At 34.6% G+C, this 24884-nt stretch overlaps 2 protein-coding genes and 1 pseudogene across 3 annotated transcripts; all 3 read left to right on the top strand.

Moving 5' to 3' along the window:
- The first annotated feature begins 600 nt into the window (after nt 1-600).
- On the top strand, nt 601-5334 carry LOC125833690 (protein NRT1/ PTR FAMILY 7.3-like). The gene is made up of 5 exons (XM_049512863.1): nt 601-814; nt 2726-2846; nt 3020-3237; nt 3480-4042; nt 4160-5334. Exons 1-5 carry the CDS (start codon nt 788-790, stop codon nt 5019-5021), a joined length of 1791 nt encoding a protein of 596 aa, XP_049368820.1. The 5' UTR covers nt 601-787; the 3' UTR covers nt 5022-5334.
- A 603-nt stretch (nt 5335-5937) lies between these two features.
- LOC125833693 (protoheme IX farnesyltransferase, mitochondrial) lies at nt 5938-14139 on the top strand. Of its 2 annotated transcripts, XR_007443313.1 has the most exons (8): nt 5938-6346; nt 10078-10207; nt 10564-10701; nt 10825-10958; nt 11504-11629; nt 11991-12094; nt 13527-13972; nt 14083-14139. XR_007443313.1 is itself a non-coding variant. In XM_049512867.1 (7 exons), exons 1-7 carry the CDS (start codon nt 6027-6029, stop codon nt 13895-13897), a joined length of 1323 nt encoding a protein of 440 aa, XP_049368824.1. In that variant the 5' UTR covers nt 5944-6026; the 3' UTR covers nt 13898-14139. The 2 variants fall into 2 exon arrangements, 1 of the variants encoding a protein (XP_049368824.1); XM_049512867.1 differs by having other exon boundaries at nt 5944-6346; nt 13527-14139.
- LOC125833773 (U6atac minor spliceosomal RNA) lies at nt 10251-10357 on the top strand (annotated as a pseudogene).
- Nucleotides 14140-24884: the final 10745 nt, after the last annotated feature.

The raw sequence follows: 24884 nt of genomic DNA, 5'->3' as shown, positions 1-24884 counted from the left end.
ATAAATTAAAGATCAAGATTGTATCAATTTAACAAGTGATCTTAACCATGATTAAAATGTTAAATTTTGGAAGGCATCCTTTAATTTTGGTACTCATTAATTTTATTTGTAAATTGTACATGAAAAAATCGATAAATCAGAAAGTCGTTCATATATTTAAAATCTTGATTAAATTTAATATCATCAAAATAAATATTAGTATCACAATGCTCTTTCCCACGTCTTTTCATATATTCGCCATTTTAACTAAATTAAATGAAAGATAATTAGAGTAAATATTATCACAGATAATTTCAACAGTACTCAAGTCTGCTTTCCATTTTTCAATTGAAAATTAAAATATGATTTCACTCCCCTCACACGTTCTTTAATTCAATTTTTCTTACAAATTGACATTAATGAGTATCAAAATATTTGGGGAGATTTATATTGCATACTAAAAATATTTTAATCATAGTTAAAATTTGTATATATTCTGTCATTTTCAGATCACACTTTATGAGATTTTATTGGATATATTATTATTATTGTTAAGATGTTTGCTAAATTTAATCGTGTCACTCATTTAAACGTATTAGTTGATGAGCTGAAAAGAAAATGTAATGAAGAGGAACCAAATCCGATTTAATGTGTGCATTGAAACATGTATAAATAGGCCACCAATTTCCATCTCTCCTCACATGCATTTCCTTTATTTCCTTTATCCGATCCTCCAATTAGAAAACAAATAGTATCTCTTCCAACTGAAGTTCAGCTAGAAGCTTTGTGGTCTATAACACAACAAACAATGGAGTGCTTAAACATTGGCAAAATGGTAATTTTGTATATATGCATTTCCCTTTCCATTATTACGTACTCACTCCTCTATTCACGATCTGAAGTTAATGAATTCAGAACGAGCTAACACATTTTATCATTTTCATATGTATATATGTTGCTTATGCCTTGAATTTTGTGAATTCGAATTATGATTCGATTCAAAAGGATTTTTTTAAGGCTACCGCTATGGGGGAGTTTGATGCTGCCTCTGTCAAGAAATTTTAATAAGTGAATTTAAGGAAATAACATTATGTCAAGAAGATTCAATAATTTTTTTAATCCTATTTACATAAATTTATAATTATCTGAGGATGGACGTTCAATTCAATCCCCTTGCACCTCCTTGTATTATATCCCTAGTCTTGGTGAACTATGTAGCCTGATACTATAATTGTTGAGCTAAGTCATTTAAAAAATATATACTCTTAAATCTTAATATAACATGATGTTATATTATATTTATATAATTAGTTTTAACCACCTAACCTTAGATCCGCTCTGTCTCTATTCTTAGCTTCTTCAATTGCATGCATATGTATCATGGTCTTCTACTTTTCCTTCTTTTTCTAATTTAGTTTATTCTTGCCATATGTCTTTATTACTTTTTACGATCTTTGGGTTTTTAATTACTATTCATACTAGGGCCTCTCGATCCCTTAACGAGGATTAAACATCTTATGGTGCACATCATTTCATGAATTTCTATATCGACTAGTTCTTTTTTTTGGATGTCTTTTATTTTATACACACATTGGTCTAAACTATTTTTCATTATTAGTTGATCTGTTATAATTTGTTGTAGCACATTAAACTCGAATCTAAAATTTGAATTTAATAAGTTCAACTTTTAAGGTTTTTAGTATTGGATTCATTATTAAACACTTAAAATCGGGTGTTTAGTTTTGAGTAATTTATCATAATTTTGATGAATTTTTACATATAAAAGAACATATGGGATCAAATAAACCTAGTGTCAGAATATAGGACAGAGCTAGAATACAATTTAAATCACAAAATTGAAGTCATGTCAGAGTTAGCTTGCCGTGTAGACTTTTAATTTTTAATTGAATACGAATTTTAGATGTGCAAGTTCAAGCAAAACGTGCAGTACTAGCTAGTGTTTTACTATAGGAAATTGATAGCATAAAAATGTGCCATGGCTTAATTATTGGCTTTAGATACACATTCTGATGATTGATGAGTATATGTGTAAGAGAAGCCAGTCACGCCAAGTGGATTAATGACTTAGAAAGAGATGTTCAACAATAAAAGAGTAGAACTAAAAGTACGTTTATTTAATTCTCTATTGCAGAAAATTGTTACATTACTTTTAATGTTGTAAAAAGACAAATATATGATATAACACGTCGTGTAGAGTGTAGACGTCGTCCCTTTCACGGGATAAAGGAGAAATCATACCAACATGAAATATTGTAGAATGACTAGGAATTTTTCACCCTAATTAAAGGTCTCAGATTTGATCCTTGCTAATAGAAAAATTATGTTGGGAGATCTGTCCTTGGCCAACGTGCAATTCAAATTTAGTCAAATTTCAATACGAATATCAGATATCAGATGAAAATTCCAAAAAATATTGGAGAAAGCAGAGGAAAAGTAAAATGTTTGTACTAAAAGAGAAATATTTATATCTTGAAAACGAAAAGAAAATGCCAATTTTTGTTTTTTTAAAAAAAATTAATACATGAAAATATGTACTAGCATTTATTTAACTATCCTTTAGTAATAAAAAAGTGATATGTGAAGACATGTGTCATGTATTTTCGGAGTACAAGTTAGCTTTACCTTGTGTTTATTTTATAGTAAGGCTTGAACAAGACCTTTTTGATATATCACACGACGACAACTTTTAACTAACTAATATTTTTCTTTGTTTTAATTTTTGAAGGATGGGAAGTTAGGGAATATTCCACATGAAGAATTCACCCTTGATGGAACTGTAGATCAGCATGGTCGCCCTGCTGTGCGTGCCAGGACAGGAAGATGGTTTGCTGGTGTTCTATTACTTGGTAAGTTTATCATGTTATGTTAACACTTTTTTTTTTACTCAATCAACATGTAACTATTTACAGTAATTTTAACTTTACATGTAATAATCGGTTAAAATACACTGATAGTATGTCAATTTGGTAACTTTACTTTGTCTAGTAGTATTTATTTTGTTTTTGGATGATGTATATAGTGAATCAAGGTTTAGCTACACTAGCATTTTTTGGAGTTGGAGTGAATCTAGTCCTATTTCTTACAAGAGTTATGGGGCAAGATAATGCTGAAGCAGCTAATAATGTTAGCAAATGGACTGGAACTGTTTACATCTTCTCACTTTTGGGTGCTTTCTTAAGTGATTCCTATTGGGGTAGATACAAGACTTGTGCCATCTTCCAAGCCATTTTTGTCGCGGTAAGTCATTTTCCTCATTTCACTCTTCACATATGTTTAGAGTTATCAACACTTGATTTTTACACTAGAACCATGTAATTTAACCTTAGTAGTTAAAAAATAAAGTGAGAATGCGTATCATTAACCATGTGTGGTGGCACTAATAAGTCGTTACCTAGCTCATTTTCCATACGTAGTGTATTAAAATTGAACTCATGTTGAAATACTAGGTACTAAAAATTTGAAATTTGTGTTCTTTGCAGGGATTAGTATTATTATCATTATGTTCATACATTTTCTTGATCAAGCCTAATGGTTGTGGAGATGAAGAAGCCCCTTGTGGATCCCCTTCAAGTCTCCATACAATGCTCTTCTATGTGTCCATTTACTTAATTGCTCTTGGAAATGGAGGGTATCAACCTACCATTGCAACATTTGGATCAGATCAATTTGATGAAGATCATCCTCAAGAAAGTCACTCCAAATTGTCTTTCTTTAGCTATTTCTACTTAGCATTGAATCTTGGATCTCTGTTTTCAAACACCATTTTGGTCTATTTTGAGGATAAGGGAATGTGGACATTGGGTTTTTGTGCATCAGCTGGCTCAGCTATTTTGGCATTAGTTCTGTTTCTTGTTGGGACACCTTGGTACCGACACTTCAAGCCAACCGGGAACCCTATTTCAAGATTTTGTCAAGTGGTTGTAGCTGCAATTAGGAAATGGAAGATAGAGCAACCTTCAAATGGAGATGAGTTATATGAAGGTGATGGAAGAGAGCTTGCTGATAATAGCAGTCGAAACATACTGCATACGAAAGAATTTAGGTAAGTTATTCAGCCCTATGTGCTTGCATTGTTTCCTAGTTGTTGCTGTGCTGCGCTTTGTTTACATTTACAAAGGAAAAGTGGATATATTTATAACAAAAATATTCTTGGTAACAGATTCTTGGATAAAGCAGCTATAATCACATCAAAAGAGAGATTAGATAATCCGTGGCGCCTTTGTCCAGTAACTCAAGTGGAAGAAGTGAAATGCATTCTAAGACTATTTCCAATTTGGCTTTGTACAATTCTCTACTCTGTTGTGTTCACTCAAATGGCCTCTTTATTCGTGGAACAAGGCGATGCCATGAAAACCATGGTCTCAGGCTTTCACATCCCTCCTGCTAGCATGTCAAGCTTTGATATCCTTAGTGTTGCAGCATTCATTTTCATCTACAGGCGAGTTCTTGACCCCCTCGTTGCCAGTCTAAAGAAGTCATCTCCAAGAGGACTAACCGAGCTCCAACGTATGGGAGTTGGCCTCATAATTGCTGTAATGGCAATGTTAGCAGCTGGAATAGTAGAGCATTTCAGGTTAAAATATGCCAACAAAGATTGTTCACAGTGCACGAATTCGAGTTCTTTAAGTATTTTCTGGCAAGTCCCACAATATGTACTGATTGGAGCATCAGAGGTTTTCATGTATGTTGGACAATTGGAGTTTTTCAATGGACAAACACCTGATGGATTGAAAAGCTTTGGAAGTGCACTTTGCATGACTTCAATTTCACTAGGGAACTATGTCAGCAGTTTGCTTGTTTCCATTGTTATTAAAATTTCGACTAACGATAAAATGCCTGGATGGATACCTGGAAACCTCAACAAAGGCCATTTGGATAGATTTTACTTCCTCTTAGCAGCATTGACAATAGCTGATTTTGTGGTCTACCTCATTTGTGCTAAGTGGTACAAGTACATTGAGTTTGAACAAAGAAGTAGTGGAAAACAAGATGAAGAGAAGCAGGGTGATTTGAGATTCTAGGCTCAAAATTGATTAAAAAAGATCTAATCTCCATGACACAATGTTAGCAGGCTGGTCGTCTATTTGGACGAAGGATTCATTGGTACTACTACGAATAATAATGTAAAAATTCTTTTACGTGCACTGTCAGTGTATATAAGTTAATAGTAACAGATTAGAGAAGGGTATGATCATTGTTTATCTAAGTTGAGCAAAAGATGTGTTGAAATTAGCCATTGAGTAAAGTGTAAAGAAGATGGCCAGCAGAACCTCAAGAAGAATGATATGTACCAAGCTATTCTTTGCATTAGTAAAATTACTTCTTGTTCTATTCCACATATTCTAACATACCTTTTTTTCCCTAAAAAATAGCACAATTGAGCATAAACCAAATAGACCACTTAAAATTTGAGAAATCAACATTCTGGTTCTATTCCTTTGACCAAAAAGTAGTGTGGATTTAACATTATCTAAGATGGCAGTAAAGTTTCTTTACAAATTTCTACCACAGCCAAATGTTTGGTTGTTTTTCTATGTTAGAAAGATAGGGTGTGATCCAATTCAAGCACTCATTTCGATCTTGGTTATATCCTACTAGCAATACGGTATAATAAGTGGTATTTCAAATGGTACATTCAAACAAAATTCAATTTCAAATTATTGATTTGAGGGCCTAAGTAAAAATGTGTCCACCAAAATAAAAACACTTGAAATTACTATATTACCTTTGCTAGTAAGCAAACATATTGACGAAGACGTGTTTCTTAGCCACCTTGATTTATTTTCTCATGAAATATCAATCCACAAAAGCTTGGCACAAAAAGACACTACATAATATGTGGCATATAAATCACAATTTTGTAAAATTTCAGGGGCTCAAATAGAAATACCCCGTTCTAATGACCCTTAAAATCTAAAGTTACACTTCTTGGTTCTTGCGGAAGGATAATTAAGGAACAAAACACGACTTGTGAAATTTCAGAGGTCAAAAAGATCAAACTCTAAACATTCTCAAGACTCGGCACCATGTGGAGGAACTCGGTGGGTTTCTCTTCCAAACTCCTCACATCCAAATCCTCCTACAGTCGTCTTCCTTTGCTTAATCGTGGCGTTGCCAGCAGATCCACTTCTACATCCGCCGGCTCCGGACCGGAGTCTACTGAAGCCGCCGGTACAGTAAAGGTGGGATTTTCATCGACGGAGTGGGTTCGAACCGGATCTCCGGGTTCTTCAGCTGTCGATCTATCATCTTTTGCGGCTGCATCAGTTTTGAAAGGTAGGGATATTGTGGACATGGCTAAGCATTACGGGCGGTGTTATGCGGAGCTTTCTAAAGCTCGCTTAAGGTTAGGACTTTTTTCCGTATGAATTCTCTTATTGAATTGCTAATTTTGTGTAATAAACTGTTTATTCAAAGTAGTGTATTGGAATTATGTGGACCGGAATGGTTACATAGGATTGATTGTCGCCCCAGCTCTGTTTGGGATTGATGGTCTAGTTGATTGATTGATTGATTTTGTAATGGAACGGCTTATAACTAGCTGAATCTAATTATTGGAATATGTATATTAACTCGTGTATCTATTAACTTCATAGAGTTATTGGGATGTTTAGGCCTGTTTGATTGTGCTTATTGAAACAACCTAAAGTTTTCATTTTGAAGAGGCATTTATATGGTTTTCCAATTGTAGATTAGGAAAAATCTTGATGGGATAATTGTAACTTTAACTTCTTTTTAAAAGAATATGGGATATTGATAGTGTAGCCCATGTTGCCTGGTTTGATGGATAACTTTATTCAGCATCTGGGCATGCGTGTTATCGTAGGATGCTTCGTTTTTAGTCTAATTTTTGTTTTCTGGGTGATGCTAGGTCTAGTTCAAACCTTAAAACATATTAAGAAGGTCCAAAAGTGAGAGGCAAAAGTTGAGCGGTATATATTGTTGAACTACAAGAGATCATTAAACACTCAATTCATATTCAATTCTTTTTTATTTCTGTTTGTATTATATTTACATTGCAAATATATGAGGTGAAATGATAATCAAAATCTGCTTAAAAAAACAACAGAAAAAATCGGACATAGTAGGCTGTGGGCCAAAAGTAAGAGGAAGGAGTGTTGATGCTAAGCTATGGGAACAAGGGAAACAACGTTGTTATCAAGAGAAGTTTTTCCTAATGGGGTTAGTGTTTTAGTAGTAGTAGTAGTAAGAAGATTAAAGCATATAATAAGGCCTTGCTTGTTTAAGATTAAGATGTATGGTCTTAGTTGCGCGGACTCTTCACTTTTGATGCCGCACCCGTCTCGGATTCTTCAAAAATACACTACTTTTGGCGAATCCGACACGCACCCGTTGGCATTTTTGAAGAGTCCGAGCAACATAGTGTATGGTTCTATACATATTTGAATATTAAGATGTTTTTTTCTACTTTGAACACTAAATAATTAAGATTCTTTGTTGTTTCAACATCTAAATGTGTATAAGCAATTAATTAATATATTTAAACATAATAAATTTTTTACAATTTAAATTAAATAGTAATTAAATGATTTAGCAATAAAATATTAGAAAAATCTTAATTGAAACAAAATAAAATCATTATTTGATTAAATTTTGATTTTTTTATGACTTTAATGAATATTTTATTTTAGATTAGGAATATGCAATAGAGAGTACTTCTACTACGAGAAATATCCCAAATGAATTTGTCAGTATTTCTAATACTCCAAGAATTCCACCCTTCAATATCTTCTTGACTGATTTTGATTGGTCCCATGGCTCTTCTCCTCAATCCTCTTCCTTTTTTGCACCTAGAGTCCATCAATCTATGCAAAAGTTGAGCTATTTCTTTTCTCTTAATCAAGTTATACATTTTATCATTGACCCACCCCCAATCTTTAGTCCTCTGTAATTTTTTTACTGTTGGTAAGTTGGTCAACGCTAATCGAGGCTTCTCTTTCAATTGCATTCAATCAAAATAGAGACACAATTCTCTAATTTGATCCAAGACGGCAACTGCATATGAATCTAAATGTAGGTAGATACTTGGAAAGATTTTGATATCTTACCTATTCTAGAGAAGAGATTTGGCAGGTTGATAGTTGAGAGAGAACGAGAAGCGTGAAGTTCTTTTTGCAGAAGTGGATAACAATGGGTGAAGTTCTTTTGCCAAAAAAAATTATGCTTTTAGAAAGTTTGAATGGTATTAAGACTTTGTTATAGATTTGATTCATTCAGATTCATTTAGACCCTATTGAGAGGCTTTAAAAGGAAAACAATTGCACTTAGGCCTTATTTACTTGCACTAAATGGGATCTGAACTTGAATCATTCAGCTATCAGCCTATTAACTACATTTTTTTTTCTTTTAAAACCTCTTATCTCATCCAGCCAACTGAATCTTTATGTCTTGAACAAGTAATATTTCAAATTCTTTACCTATTAGTTTCTTAGGTTCACAATTTTCTTGGTCTTACACCATAAATCTTGATTGATTGTCTTCCCTACCATTACAATAAGAGGCTTTGGTATAAGTTGTGTGTTTGTTGGGGTGGGTTAATTCCAGTACAAAGAAGAGATTTTCTAACATTTTGATGAATCTAAGTACAATGAGTTTGTGACACTAGTTTTCTAGCATCAGAAACAAAAGCTTAAGAGTAAGACGAATTGGTTTAACAAATTTCAATAGATTACAAAAGTAGGAATCTTGATTTTGATAATAACAAGTACCAGTTTTTATCCCTCATTTATCTGGTATGGATGGGTTACTTTACAAGTTTTGGGCTCGTATCTCAATGTTATTTTTAATAATTATAAAAGAAATAATAGCAAAGGATATTCGTAACCTTGCAAGTAAATTTATATGGCAAATTTTTTTGCAAGTCCATCTTCAAGGTTATGAGAGTTAGATTTATGTTCATTTTCATGGCTGGTTTAGAAACATTATCTGACTTTTCAGATGTATGCTCAAATTCAGACGTCATAATCTTAATAATAGAAATAAATGGCCCTCAATGGGCTGAGATATGAATGATTTAGATTCATATCCCTGTTAAGTACAAAAGAATAGGGCCTTGGATCCAAACTAGAAGTAGCAAAAGTAGACAAGATGCTTGTTGTTCTTGTACACTGGCTACATTCTCATCTTTCTGCATTCTGATACACAATTATTTTAGTAAGGAAAAAAAAGAGTTCTCGCCAAGGGCGGCTCTTGCATATAAAATTTAAGGCATTGGCCTTAGGCCCCCCGTTTTTGGGGGCCTCAAATTTCTACAAATAAAAAATTATGTATTTAATTCCATTAAAATAGAAGAAATCAAGAAAACATTGTTTTGGACTCTTACATTTTTTTCGCTAACACTCACATTATTTATTATTTTTAACTCTTTTTTGCACTCTATTTTTTCAAATCTTTGATAGTTAGAGTAATACACTCTCAAAAATATGAATCAATAGTCGAAAAGTGTTGAACAAAGTAAATTACAAATTCTTTTTTTATTTCTTCATAAATTTTCATATTAAAGTAGGCATACAAAGTTATCAACTTTTTGAATCAGATTCTATGATTCTAACTCTTATCTTTAAAGTTTATCAACTTACTTATTACTTATAGAATTATGTTCATAATTCATATAATAATTGTCTTAATAAAAGGATGTTTTTCAATGTTGAATTGATAAAATCTTACCTAAAATAATAATTGAAAAAAGTATTTGAAAAAATTATTTATATAAAAGATATTTAGTAGTAATTTACATCTAAAAATTTAGAAAAATAAATAAATACAAAGAAAGTTTATTTAGATTTTAGGCCTCTAATTAAAATTTTGCTTTAGGCCTCGAATTATGTTGAGCCGCCCCTGGTTCTCGCACTATTCCAAATTTCAAATCTTACTAGTCCTTGGCTTCCTTGAAGTAGAAGAGCTTCTAGGTTCTTTTTAATTTTGCTGACTACTTCTTAACTGTGTTGCATATTCTGATTGTTCATTTATTTCCAGAATGTTAGCAAATAAGCTACACAATATAGTACCGCCCTGTACTTTTGCTGCTTCATTTTCCTCTAATTACACTGTTATCAGCATGCTTGTAGTTGCAACCTCTGGCACTGGATATATCCTTGGGAGTGGTAGTGCCATTGACTACATGGGACTTTGCTGCACATGTGCTGGCACAATGATGGTTGCGGCATCAGCTAGCACATTAAATCAGGTACAATACTGCAATCTTGCTCATAACTACGCTTTCACCGAAAGTGTTCGTAAAAAGGAGAGTGGTTGGCATGTCCCCAGCAGGGATGGGAACAACCTTAGGGATTTACCTATTACTAGAACTGCACTTCCACCTAAATGAAAATTATGTTAGCTCCCCTCCCCATTGAAAGTGAGAAAAATCCCTCGGTTGGCTGTAGAGAAATATTTCCCTTCTCTTTCTATGTTTTTCTTTGTGAAGCAATTAATGACAATGGGATTGTATCCATCAGTGACATTTCATGCTGCATGTACTTTTACATACATTTTCAAGAAGTGGAACTCCACGCAATTAATTATTCTTGTGTTTGCTCTCAGGTGTTTGAGGTGAAAAATGATGCTAAGATGAACAGAACCAAGAAAAGACCATTGCCGTCAGGACGAATCAGTATACCCCATGCAGTAACATGGGCAGCTTCTACTGGCATGCTGGGCACTGCTTTACTGGCTAGCAAGGTGGCCAGATATCCTTTGCAACTAGTCTAACAATATGTATTGCAATTTGATAATTATCTTTCTGTTGCATGGATTAATGGGGAAGGGACTGATGTTGCAATTTCTATGACAAGGTCTGTACAGGCTAATATGTTGGCAGCTGGCCTTGGTGCTTCGAATCTTGTGTTGTATGCATTTATATACACACCACTAAAGCAGATACATCCAATTAATACATGGGTCGGCGCAATTGTTGGTGCTATTCCTCCCCTGCTTGGGTAATTGTCTTGTTATACACCTTTAGGCTTCTGCTTTATCAATCTCGGGTTTATGTACCTCTGCACAAAGGAGATGTGATTGTATATCGTTCTATTCTTGCTAATTCCTCCCAATGATAGTTGGTTTGGGATTGTTCATTGATAAGCAAATCCATGTGCTGTATAATGCAGCAAAATTACTAGAGCAATCATTTCGGCATGCTTTGAGGTCTATTCTTGCTTTGAGTTTCCTTTGCAAAGTATTACTGGTTTGCCTTCTGTACGTGGCTACACACTCTTCATGGAACATCATTAATTTGACTTCAGTGCCTGGAAAATTCACTAGTTATTAGTTGTAGAAAGGATGACATATTTTTTATTCTGCTGAATTGCATGTTTTCGTTTTGAAGTGATTGTTTCTATGCAAATGTTATAGGAGTATAACTTACCGCAGATTCTTAGATTTAGTTTTTGGTTAGCCATGCTTTCTGGTATTTTGTAATTGCTGTTATTGTCATGGTTCTGAAGCTGATGTACCATCTGAAAGATTCTCTCTCCTTGTAAAGGTGGGCTGCAGCTTCTGGTCAGGTGTCTCTCAATGGAATGCTCCTCCCAGCTGCTCTGTATTTTTGGCAAATACCTCATTTCATGGCCTTAGCCTACTTGTGCCGTAAAGATTATGCTGACGGAGGGTATGCATCTTCTCTTTTGAACTTTTGGCCATACTAGTATTGATTATGTAGTGATATTCAATGTTAAGGCTGTTGTGTAGTGAAGGTAGCCATATAGTTTCATTTTAATGGCCATATGCATCTAGAGGCCAAGGATTGTCCAAACATCTGCTATCTTTAAAGAGGTTCTCAGCTAGTCATCGCGTGATGATTTGTGAACAAAAATTTTGGGCTTGATTATTTCTTGATAATCCTTGCAATAAAGTACATGACAGCTTGACGTCATGTAGCATCTCTTTCTCTCATAATGTCCAATGTTATATTTTTTCTAAGTTGGTCCTAAGATTCCTCCTCGACTTATCATTTCTTATTTTCTGTACAGGTTCAGAATGTACTCTCTTGCTGATGCTTCTGGTCAGAGGACTGCCTCTGTAGCCTTGAGAAACTGCCTATATCTACTACCATTGGGTTACCTAGCCTATGATTGTGAGTAATTTTTCTATGTAGGAATACTCCCATTTATGCATTGCGCTGTGTGAAGAATTATTTGGCACAATTTGAATTATTAAGTTTTATAAGGTAATTGGACTTGTATGTTTCTCTGTCCAACTTTTGGTGTCCTAAGTTAAAAATGGTACAATGGACCATTTATTTTAGTTAAATTCGATGTCAATTCTTCCGCACTTTGGCAAAATAAAAATAAAAATTAGACACATTAAAATGAGTACTGAAAATTCCAATTTGTTGACTATTACTTGTAAAATCTTGCTCTATAATCTGGTCTGATCTTGTAGTCCAAAATTATCTCGTACCATTACGTATCTGAAATCCTAGTAATTAGTTAAACAAAATATATATACAAATCATCAAAGTAATTCCATCACCTACGGTCCAAAGATGAAAATCTCTCAATATTCTGAACCATTTATGGAAACCCTGTGTTAGATCACCAGATTTCAACCTTTCATATGTAAACGCAACTAATGTATCTCCTTTGTTCAACATTACCTTTAACCAAAGAAAATGTATCTCCTTTGTAAAGGGTTTCCCCATAATGGCCATGAATGATTGCTCGGAAGGTGGCCAAATAAGGCTAAACAGTAAGGTCCCAAGGCAGTACATAAGTAGAATTTGATAGTCAAATGTCATAATTTTGATTACCATGTGAACTTGTATAAACTGTTTGAGACAAATGAAATAATACTGTCAAGTGTCAATATGCTTGTGGGCACACTAGTGGTCAAGAATGTTTATTTTTAGGATTAATCCAAGAATAGTTTAAATTAGTCCATCAGCATATAAGCGAAGATGTACTATTGAGTGACATTTGTGAAGTTATTTAGATTGTATTCTTGAATTCTACTTCTTTTCTCTGCATCTTGTTGAGATTTGAGGTTGATGAGAGTTATGTTTGACCTAGATTGTCAGATTTATAAGGCTGGTGGTTCTTGATTTGTTTACTACTGATTCTTCAAGAGTTGAGTGTGGTCTAGATTGACTATGATTATGATAATGGTGTGTTAACAAGGACATGCGAATACTTGTCAAAAAGAGATCTGGTGTGTTAAGAGGGGACAAACGTTTGTCTTGTAAAATTTCCTATGATATAAAATGTATTAATATTTCTTTTCAAAGAAAGTGGACATCATCTTGGGACTGCTGAAAGCATAAATAACCTTTTTGGGTGCAAGTGTTATTTTTTTCGAATCATGTCAAACATTTCAAGTCATCCTGCAATGAAAATATGTGAAGGTTTCAGTGAAGTACATAAAATCATGAAATTGTTTACATCATTATGGAACCTGAATTATGCACATCTGGTGTTGGGTTGTTAGTTTGATTGCACTTTCTTAATGTTTAATCCTCGCTCTTCATACTTCTATCTAGACTGCCTTCTCTTACGACCTTGTGTGTGCAGGGGGTTTGACATCTGGGTGGTTTTGCCTGGAATCGACACTTCTTGCTCTGGCAATCAGTGGTACAGCAATATCATTCTACATGAACCGTACAACCAAAGATGCTAGGAGAATGTTCCATGCCAGCCTTCTGTATCTTCCTGTATTTATGTCTGGGCTTCTAGTTCATCGTGTAACTGAGAGTGAACAGCAAATGACTGTTGAACACACGGGTAAGATTATTGAGATGTCACCGTTATTGGAAACTACAGAAGAGGCACAAGAAGAAAAAAGAAAGCAGTCCATAGGAAATGGTCAACGTCGACCACCTGTAGCATATGCCTCGGTTGCTCCATTTCCTTTCTTGCCAGCTCCTTCATATGCTACATTTTAAGTTAATGAACCATTCCTCCAATTTTGTTGTCTTACTACTGTAATAAAAACGGGAAGAGAACTACCTCTTTATAAGGTTTATTGGATGTTATATTTGATAAGAGTTACCCAGGATGTGGGATGTCATGACAATTTTGTTGTCTTACTACTGTAATAAAAACGGAAAGAGAACTACCTCTTTATAAGGTTTATTGGATGTTATAGTTGATAAAGGTTCGAGTTACCCAGGATGTGGGATGTCTTTAACTTTTAAGAATACAAGAAAAATCGATAAAGTTGCGTAATTCCTAAAAAAGGATTGTAAATGTGGAAATGAGTGTTAAAAAAATGGTGAGTATACGTGGTGGTTCCCTAACTCAAACAGAGGCCCTCAAGAAGTTTTTTCAGAATTTTTTTGGGGGTGCTTTGAGGCACAAGACCCATAGACACGAAAAATTGATTAATCTATGTAATTCCTAATAAAAGGTTTGTAATTGTGAAAATAAGCGTTATAAAAATGGTGTAAGTATACGTAGTGGTTCCCCAACTCAATACCGAGGTCCTTATGAAGTTATTTCTTGGGTGCTCAGGCGCTAGATCCATGAGCTAATACACCTGAAAAATCGATGAATTTGCGTAATTTCTAAAAAAAAAGCTTGTAAATACGGAAATAAGCGTTAAAAAAAATGGTATGAGTATATATGTGGCGGTTTCCCAACTCAATACGGAGGTTCTCATGAATTTTTTTTTGTAAAAATGTTTGAGTGCTCTGAGGAGCCAGATCCATGGGCTAATACACGAAAAATTGATTACTTTGCATAATTCCTAAAAAAAGACATGTAAATGCGGAAATGAACGTTAAAAAATGGTGTGAGTAAACGTGGTGGTTCCCAAACTCAATACAGAGGTCCTCATGAAGTCTTTTCAGAAAAAATATTTGGATGCTCTGAGGCGCCAGATCCATGAGCTAATACACACGAAAAATTGATGAATTTGCGTAATTCCTAAAAAAGGACATGTAAATACGAAAATGGGCGTTAAAATATGGTGTGAGTATACGTGGTGGTTCCCCAACTCAATATCAGAGGTTGAAGTTTTTGTAGAAAAGATTTTTCGGTGTTCCGAGGCGCCAGATCCATGGGCTATAATACACATGAAAAATCAATTAATTTGCGCGATTCTTAAAGAAAAGCTTATAAATGCATAAATGAGTGTTAAAAAATGATGTGAGTACACGTGGTGGTTCCCTAATTCAATACAGAGGTCCTCATGAAGTTATTTCAGAAATTTTTTTTTGGGTGCAACGAAGCGCGAGATCCATGGGCTTTAACACACGAAAAATCAATCAATTTGCGTAATTCCTAAAAAAGGACCTTTAAATGTGGAAATGAACGTTAAAAAACGGTGTGAGTATGTGTGATGGTTCCCGACCTCGATACAGAGGTCCACATGAAGTTTTTTTCAGAAAAAATGTTTAGGTGCTTCGAGGCGCCAGATCAATGGGCTATAATATACACAAAAATTGATGAATTTGCGTAATTCCTAAAAAAGGCATGTAAATGCAGAAATGAGCATTAAAAACATGGTGTGAGTATACGTGGTGGTTCCCCAACTCACTACGAAAGTCCTCCTGAAGTTGTTTTAAGAAAAAAAATTAGGTGCTCTGAGGTGCTATATCCATGAGCTAATACACACAAAAAATCAATTACTTTGCATTATTCCTAAAAAAAGGTCTGTAAATGCGAAAATATGCGTTAAAAATAGTGTGAGTATACGTGGTGGTTCCCCAACTCAATACGGAGGTCCTCATGAAGCTTTTTAAGAAAAATGTTTGTATGCTTCGAAGCGCCTAATTCATGGGCTAATACACACGAAAAATCAATGAATTTACATAATTTCCTAAAAAAGGGCCCGTGAATATGGAAAAGGATATTAAAAAATGGTGTGAGTGTAGGTAGTGGTTCCCAACTTAATAAGGAGGTCCTCATGAAGTTTTTTCAGTATTCTTTTTTGGGTGCTCCGAGGCGTTAGATCCATGAGCTAATACAAAAGAAAAATTGATAAATTTGCGTATTTCCTAAAAGAGGTCATGTAAATGCGGAAATGAGGATTAAAAAATGGTGTTAGTATACATGGTGGTTCACCAACTCAACACAGAGGTCCCCATGAAGTTTTATCAGAAAATATTTTTGGGTGCTCGAAGGTGCCAGATCCATAAGCTAATACACACGAAAAATGAATTACTTTGCATGATTCTTAAAAGAGGGTTTGTAAATGTGAAAATGAGTGTTAAAAAAATAATGTGAGTATACATGGTGGTTCCCCAACTCAACACAGAGGTGCTCATAATACTTTTTTAGAAATTCTTTTTAGGTGCTCTGAGGCGCCAGATCTATGGGCTAATACACACGAAAAATTCATAAATTTGCGTAATTCCTGGAAAAAGGGCCTATAAATGTAGTAATGGGCATTAAAAATAGTGAGAGTATATGTGGTGGTTCCCCAACTCAATAAGGAGGTCTTCGTGAAGTTTTTATAGAAAAAATTTTGGGTGCTCCGAGGCGCCAGATCCATGGGCTAATACATACAAAAAATCGATGAATTTACGTAATTCCTAAAAAAGGGTATGTAAATGCGAAAATGGATGATAAAAAATGGTGTGAGTACATGTGGTGATTCTCAAAATAAATACGGAGGTTCTCATGAAGTTTTTTTAGTAAATTTTTTTGGGTGCTCTGATCCACGGGCAAAATACACATGAAATATTGATGAATTTGAGAGATTCATAAAAAAGGGCGTGTAAATGCGGAAATGAGTGTTAAAAAAATGGTGTGAGTATATGTGATGATTCCCAAACTCAATATGGAGGTCCTCATGAAGTTTTTTCAGAAATATTTTTTGGTGCTCCAAGGCCCTAGATCCCATGGGCTAATACACACGAAAAAATTGATGAATTTTTGTAATTCCTTAAAAAAAGGGTTTGTAAATGTGGAAATGAGCATTAAACAAACAGTGTTAGTATACTTGGTAGTTCCCAAACTCAATACAGAGGTCCTCATGAAAAATTTACACACATTTTTTTTGGGTTATTCGAGGCGCCAGATCCATAGGTTATAATACACACAAAAAATTGATTACATTGCGTAATTCCTAAAAAATAGCCTGTAAATGCGGAAATGACCGTTAAAAAATATTGTGAATATACGTGGTGGTTCCCTAACATAATACAGAGGTCCTTATGAAGCTTTTTTAGAAAAAAATTTGGGTGCTCACAGGCGCCAAATCCATGGGCTAATACACACGAAAAATTGATTAGTTTGCGTTATTCCTAAAAAAAGCCTTTAAATGCGAAAATGAGCATTAAAAAAATGGTGTGAGTATACGTGGTGGTTCTCCAACTCAATACGGAGTTCCTCATGAAGTTTTTTCAGATATATTTTTGGGTGCTCCGAGGCGCTAGATCCATTAACACATGAAAAATTGATGAATTTACGTATTTCCTAAAAAAGGGTCTGTAAATGCGAAAATGACTGTTAAAAAAATGGTGTAAGTATATGTGGTGGTTCCCCAACTCTATACGGAGGTCCTCATGAAATTTGTTCAGAATTTTTTTTTGGTACTCCAAGGCGCCAAATGCATGGGCTTATACACACGAAAAATGATAAATTTGCGTAATTACGAAAAAGGGTCTGTAAATGGGAAAAATAAGCGTAAAAAATGGTGAGTATTAGTGATGGTTCCCCAACTCAATACGAAGGTCCTCATGAAGTTTTTTCAGAAAAAGTTTTTGGGTGCTCTGAGGTGCCAAATCCGTGGATACGAAAAATCGATGAATAACATAATTCCCAAAAAAGAGCCTATAAATGCGGAAATGAGCGTTAAAATGGTGTGAGCATACATGGTGGTTCCCTAACTCAATACTGAGGTCCTCATAATGCTTTTTCTGGAAAAAAAATTGGGTGCTCAGAGGCGACAGATCCATTGACTAATTCACGCAAAAAATTGATTAGTTTGTGTAATTCCTAAAAAAAGGCTTGTAAATGCAGAAATGGGCGATTAAAAAAATGGTGTGAGTATACGTAGTGGTTCCCCAACTCAATACAGGGGTCCTCATGATGGTTTTTCACAAAAAAATTTTGGGTGCTCTGAAGCTCCAGATTCATGAGTTAATAAACACGAAAAATTGATGAATTTACGTAATTCTTAAATACGGGCCTGCAAATGCGAAAATGAGTGTTAAAATAAATGTTGTGAGTATACGTGACGGTTCCTCAACTCAATGCAAAAAAGGGAATTAAAAATGGTGTAAGTATACGTGGTGGTTCCCCAACTCAATACAGAGGTCCTTATGATGTTTTTTCAGGAAAAAAAATGGGGTGCTCCGAAATGCCAGATCAATAGGCTAATACACACAAAAAATTGATGAATTTGCGTAATTTCCTTAAACAAGCCTGTAAATATATAAATTGGTGTTAAAAATGGTATGAGTATAAATAGTGGTTCTCAACTCATAAAGGAGGTCCTAATGAAGTTTTTTCTGAAAAAAATTTCTGGTGTTCCAAGGCGCCAAATCCATGGGCTAATTCAAACGAAAAATTGATGAATTTACGTAATTCCTAAAAATGGTCATGTAAATGCGGAAATGGGGCATTAAAAAATAGTGTGAGTATACGTGGTGGTTCCCCAACTCAATATAGAGGTCCCCATGAAGTTTTATCAGAAATTTTTTTGGGTGCTCTGAGGCGCCAGGTCTGTGGACTAATACACACAAAAAGTCGATTACTTTGCGTAATTTCTTAAAAAGGGGTTTGTAAATATCGAAATATGCATTAAAAAATAGTTTGAGTATACATGGTGGTTCTCCAACTTAACACACAGGTCCTCATTAAGTATTTTCAGAAGAAAATTTTCGGTGCTCCGAGACGCCTGATTCTTGGGCTAATACAAACGAAAATTGATGAATTTACATGATTCCTAAAAATGGTCCTGTAATTGCGGAAATGGCGTTAAAAATGGTGTGAGTATACGTGGTGGTTCCCCAACTCAATACGGAGATCCTCATGAAGTTCTTTTAGAAAATATTTTTTGGTGCTCCAAGACGCCAGATTCATCGGCTAATACACATGAAAAATCTAGGAATTTGCGTAATTAATAAAAAGGACATTTAAATGCGAAAATGAACATTAAAAATGGTTTGAGTATACGAGGTAGTTCCCCAACTTAATACAAAGGTCTTCTTGATGTTTTTTTCAAAAAAAATAATTGAGTGTTCCGAAGCGCCAGATCCATGGGTATTACACACAAAAAGTCAAAGAATATGCGTATTTTCTAAAAAAGGGTCAGTAAATGCTGAAATGTGAGTCAAATAAATGGTGTGAGTATACGTGGTGGTTCTTTAACTCAATATAGAAGTCCTCATGAAGATTTTTAAGAAAAAAAATTTGGGAGCCAGATCCTTGGGCTAATACACACGAAAAATTGATGAATTTGCATAATTCATAAAGAAGAGCTTGTAAATGTGGAAATTGGCGTTAAAAAAATGGTGTAAGTATACTTGGTGGTTCCTTTACTAAATACGGAGGTCATCATGAAGTTTTTTTAAGAATTTTTTTTGGATGCTCCGAGGCGCCAGATTTATAGGCTAACACACATAAAAAATCAATTACTTTGCGTAATTGCTAAAAAAGGGCCTTTAAGTGTGGAAATGAGCGTTAAAAGAATTTTGTGAGTATATGTGGTAGTTACCCAACTTGATACGGAGGTTCTTTTGAAGTTTTTTCAAAATTTTTTTTGGGTGCTCAGAGGCGCTTGATCCATGGGCTAATATACATGGAAAATTGATGAATTTGCGTAATTTCCTAAAAAGGGGATTGTAGATGCGGAAATGAATGTTAAACATGGTGTGAGTATATGTAGTGGTTCCCAACTCAATAAGGAGGTCCTCATGAAGTTTTTTCAGAATAATTTGTGGGTGCTTCGAGGCATCTGATCCATGTGCTAATACAAACGAAAAATTGATCAATTTGCATAATTCCTAAAAATGGTCATGTAAATGCGAAAATTGCGTTAAAAATGTTGTGAGTATACGTAGTAGTTCCCCAACTCAATAGAGAGGTCCCCATGAAATTTATTAGAAAAAATTGTTGGGTGCTCTGAGGTGCCAAATCCATGGGTTAATACATAAGAAAAATTGATTACTTTGCGTAATTCTTAAAAAAAACCTGTAAATGCGGAAATGAGTGTTAAAAAAATAGTGTGAATATACGTGGTGGTTACCCAACTCAACACAGAGGTCCTCATGAAGTTTTTTTCAAAAAAAACTTTTGTGTGCTCCAAAGGCCGTAGATGTATGGGCTAATAACATGAAAAATTAATGAATTTGCGTAATTCCTAAGAAAAGGCCTGTAAATGCGGAAATGGACATTAAAAAATATTGTGAGTATCTGTTGTGGTTCCCCAACTCAATACAGATGTCCTCATGAAAGTTTTTCAGAAAAAAAATTTGGGTGCTCAGAGACGCTAAATCTATGGGCTAATACACACGAAAAATCGATGAATTTGCATGATTCCTAAAAAAGGCTCAACAAATGCAGAAATGAGAGTTAAAAAACAGTGTGTTAAAAAAAAGGTATGTAAATGCGAAAATGAGTGTTAAAAAAAATAATGTGAGTATACATGGTGGTTCCCCAACTCAACACAGAGGTCCTCATGATATTTTTTTAGAATTTTTTTTAGGTGCTCTGAGACGGTAGATCCATGGGATAATAACACAAAAAATCCATAAATTTGCGTAATTCTTGGAAAAGGGGCCTGTAAATGTAGAAATGAGCGTTAAAAATGGTGTGAGTATATGTAGTGGTTTCCCAACTCAATAAGGAGGTCCTCATGAAGCTTTTACAGAAAAAAATTTAGGTGCTACGAGGCGCCAAATCTATGGGCTAATACATACGAAAAATTGATGAATTTGCATAATTCCCAAAAAAGGCATGTAAATGTGAAATTTGACGTTAAAAAGTGGTGTGAGTATACGTGGTGGTTACCCTACTTAATATAGAGGTCCTCGTGAATTTTTTTCTGTGAAAATGCTTGGGTGTTTCGAGGCGTCAGACCATGGGCTAATACACACAAAAAGTCGATGAATTTGCATAATTCCTAAAAGAAGGTCTGTAAATGCGAAAATAGGTGTTAAAAAATTGTGTGAATATACATGGTGGTTCCCTAACTCAATATTGGAGGTCCTCCTAAAGTTTTTTTTGAAAAAACTTTTGGGTGTTCTGAGGCGCCAAATCCATGGATTAATACACATGAAAAATTGATGAATTTGTGTAGTTCCTAATAAATGACCTATAAATATGGAAATTGACGTTAAAAATGGTGTGAATATACGTTGTGGTTCCCTGACTTAATACAGAGGCACTTATAAAGTTTTTTCAGAAAAAAATTTAAGGTGCTCTAAGGCGCTAGATCCATGGCCTAATACACACGAAAAATCAATGAATTTGATTAATTCCTAAATAGAGCATGTAAATACGGAAATTGAGTTAAAACAATGGTGTGAGGATACATTTAGGTTCCCGAACTGAATACGGATGTCCTCATGAAGTTTTTTTAGAAAAAATATTTGGTTGCTCTGAGGCGCAGATACATGGACTAATATACATGAAAAATTGATGAATTGACGTAACTTCCATAAAAAGGCCCGTAAATGCAGAAATGGACGTTTAAAAATGGTGTGAATAAATGTGGCGGTTGCCTAACTAAATACGGAAGTCCTTATGAAGTTTTTTCAAAAAAAAAATTGGGTGCTTCGAGGCGCCATATCCATGGGTTAACACACACGAAAAATTGATGAATTTGCATAATTCCTAAAAAAGGGTTTGTTAAAGCGAAAATGAGCGTAAAAAAAAATTATGTGAGTATGGTGGTTCCCTATCTCAATACAAAGGTTCTCATGAAGTTTTTTTTAGAAAACTTTTTGGGTGCTCCTAGGCGCCAGATCCATTGGCTAATACACACGAATAATTGATGAATTTGCATAAATCCTAAAAAAGGTCCGTAAATCCAGAAATTGGCGTTAAAAAATGGTGTGAGTATACGTAGTGCTTCCCTAACTTAATAATGAGGTCCTTGTAAAGTTTTTTTAGATAAAACGTTTGGGTTCTCCGAGGCGCCAGAATAATGGGCTATTACACACAAAAAATTAATAAATTTTTGTATTTCTTAAAACAATGGCATGTAAATGCGGTAATTGGCGTTAAAAAAATGGTGTGAGTATACTCACTGGTTTCCCAACTCAATACAGAGGTCCTTATGAAGTTTTTTCAAAAAAAAATAAAATTGGGTGCTTCGAGATGCCAAATCCATGGACTAATACACACGAAAAATCAATGAATTTGCGTAATTCCTAACAAAAGGTCATGTAAATGCAAAAATGATCATTAAAAAATGATTTGAATATACGTGGTAGTTCCACAACTTAATAAGAAGATCCTCATGAAGTTTTTCAGAAAAAACTTTTGGGTGCTCTAAGGCTCCAGATGTATAGGCTAATACACATAAAAAATTTATAAATTTGCGTAATTCTTTAAAAAGGGCCTGTAATTTCGAAAATGGGTGTTAAAAAATAGTGTGAGTATACATGGTGGTTCCCCAACATAATGCTAAGGTCGTCATGAAGATTTTTTTGAAAAAAATTTGGGTTTGCTGAGGTGCAAAATTCATAGGCATTTACACATGAAAAATCGAGCAATTTGCATAATTCGTGAAAAATGCATGTAAATATGGAAATGGGCGTTAAAAAATGGTGTGAGCATACGTGGTGGTTCCCCAACTCAATTCGGAGGTCCTCATGATATTTTTTTTCAGAAAAAGTGTATGGGTTTCTCCGAGACGCTAGATCCATGGGCTAATACACACGAAAAATTGACTAACTCACGTAATTCCTAAAAATGGCCTGTAAATGCAAAAATGAGCATTAAAAGAATTGTGTGAGTATACCTGGTGGTTCTCCAATTCAATACGAAGTTCCTCGTGAAGTTGTTTCAGAAAAAAAATTTAGGTGCTCTGGGCGCCAGATCCATGAGCTAATACACATTTAAAATTGATGAATTTGAGTAATTCCTATAAAGCAACATGTAAATACAGAAATGGGTGTTAAGAAACATGTGTGAGTATATATGCAGGTTTTCCAACTCAATACGGAGGTTCTCATGAAGTTTTATTAGAATTTTTTTTGGGTGTTTCGAGACGCTAGATCCATGGCTAATACATACGAAAAATCGATGAATTTGCGTAATTCCTAAAGAAGGGCATGTAAATGTGGAATTGGGCGTTAAAAAATAGTGTGAGTATACGTGGTGGTTACCCTACTTAATACAGAGGTCCTAGTGAGGTTTTTTTCAAAAAAAACTTTTTGAATGCTCAAAGGCACTAGATCCATGAGCTAATAAATACGAAAAGTCAATGAATTTGCATAATTTCTAAAAAAGTCCTGTAAATGTGGAAATGGGCATTAAAAATGGTTTGAGTATACGTGGTGGGTCACCGACTTAATACGGACGTCCTCATGAAGTTTTCCAGAATAAAATTTTAAATGTTTCGAAGCGCCAGATCCATGGGTTAATACACAAAAAAATCATTGAATTTACGTAATTCCTAAAAAAGGGCATGTAATGCGGTAATGGACATTAAAAAATAGTGTGAATATATGTGGTGGTTCCCAAACACAATACGAGGTCCTTATGAAGTTTTTTCAGAAATTTTTCTCTTGTTTTTCGAAGCGCCTGATCCATGGGTTAATTAATACACACAAAAAATAGATGAATTTGTCTATTATCTAAAAAAGCCTAGTAAATACGGAAATGGGCGGTAAAAAAGCGGTTTGAGTATACATAGTGATTCCCCAATTCAATAAGGAAATCCTCATGAAGCTTTTTTATAGTTTTTTTAGTGTTTCGAGGCGCCAGATCAATGAACTAATACGCACAAAAAATTAATGAATTTGCGTAATTTCTAAAAAAATGGCTTGTTAATTTAGAAATGGGAGTTAAAAAATGGTGTGAGTATATGTGGTGGTTTCTCAACTCAATACAGAGGTTCTTATAAGGTTTTACAGAAAAATATTTGAGGCGCTCCGAGACGCCAAATTCATGGGTTAATATACAAGAAAAATTGATGAATGTGCGTAATTCATAAAAAAAGGCATGTAAATGCGAAAATATGTGTTTTAAAAAATGGTATGAGTATATGAGGTGGTTTCGAACTCAATACAGAGGTTATCATTAAATTTTTTCAGAATTTTTTTGGGTCCTCCAAGGCGCCGAATTGATGGGCTAATACACACGAAAAATTAACGAGTTTGCATAATTTCTAAAAAAGGGACTGTTAATGCGGAAATGGGCGTTGAAAAAATGGTCTGAGTATAAGTGGTGGTTCCCCAATTCAATATGGTGGTCCTCATGAAGTTTTTCAAAAAAAAAATAATTTGGGTGCTCTTAGGCGCTATATCCATGGGCTAATACACACGAAAAATGATGAATTTGTGTAATTTCTAAAAAGGGTCATGTAAATGCGGAAATGGGCTTTAATAAAATTGTGTGAGTATTTGTGGTGGTTCAACAACTCAATACGAAGGTTCTCATTAAGTTTTTTTAGAAAAAAAATTTGGAGTGCTTCGAGTCGTCATATCCATGGGTTCATACAAAAAATTGATGAATTTATTTAATTTCTAAAAAAGAGTCTGTAAATGCGAAAATGAGCGTTAAAAAATGGTGTGAGTAAACGTGGTGGTTCCCCATCTCAATACGGAGGTCTTCATGAAGTTTTTTCAGAAATTTTTTTTGGGTGCTCCGAGGCTCCAGATTCATGGGCAAATACACACGAAAAATCGGCATGTAAATGTGGAAATGGACTTTAATATAATGGTGTGAGTATACGTTGTGGTTCCCCAACTCAATACGAAGGTCCTCATTAAGTTTTTTCTGAAACTTTGTTTGGGTGCTCTGAGGCGT

The sequence above is a fragment of the Solanum verrucosum genome, unplaced genomic scaffold (genome assembly GCF_900185275.1).
Source record: "Solanum verrucosum unplaced genomic scaffold, falcon-dt-bn FXZP01000307.1, whole genome shotgun sequence".
Lineage (NCBI taxonomy): Eukaryota > Viridiplantae > Streptophyta > Magnoliopsida > Solanales > Solanaceae > Solanum > Solanum verrucosum.
This window is presented reverse-complemented; position numbering and strand designations above follow the sequence as displayed.

What these genes read in the sequence shown, in the direction of transcription:
- LOC125833690 (XM_049512863.1), top strand. Translation starts at nt 788, where the DNA reads ATGGAGTGCTTAAACATTGGCAAAATG. An exon ending in GCTTAAACATTGGCAAAATG is followed by an intron (nt 815 to 2,725) that starts GTAATTTTGTAT and finishes TAATTTTTGAAG; the next exon opens with GATGGGAAGTTAGGGAATAT. An exon ending in TGCTGGTGTTCTATTACTTG is followed by an intron (nt 2,847 to 3,019) that starts GTAAGTTTATCA and finishes TGATGTATATAG; the next exon opens with TGAATCAAGGTTTAGCTACA.
- LOC125833693 (XM_049512867.1), top strand. Translation starts at nt 6,027, where the DNA reads ATGTGGAGGAACTCGGTGGGTTTCTCTTCCAAACTCCTCACATCCAAA. An exon ending in AAAGATTATGCTGACGGAGG is followed by an intron (nt 11,630 to 11,990) that starts GTATGCATCTTC and finishes TTTTCTGTACAG; the next exon opens with GTTCAGAATGTACTCTCTTG. An exon ending in GGGTTACCTAGCCTATGATT is followed by an intron (nt 12,095 to 13,526) that starts GTGAGTAATTTT and finishes TTGTGTGTGCAG; the next exon opens with GGGGTTTGACATCTGGGTGG.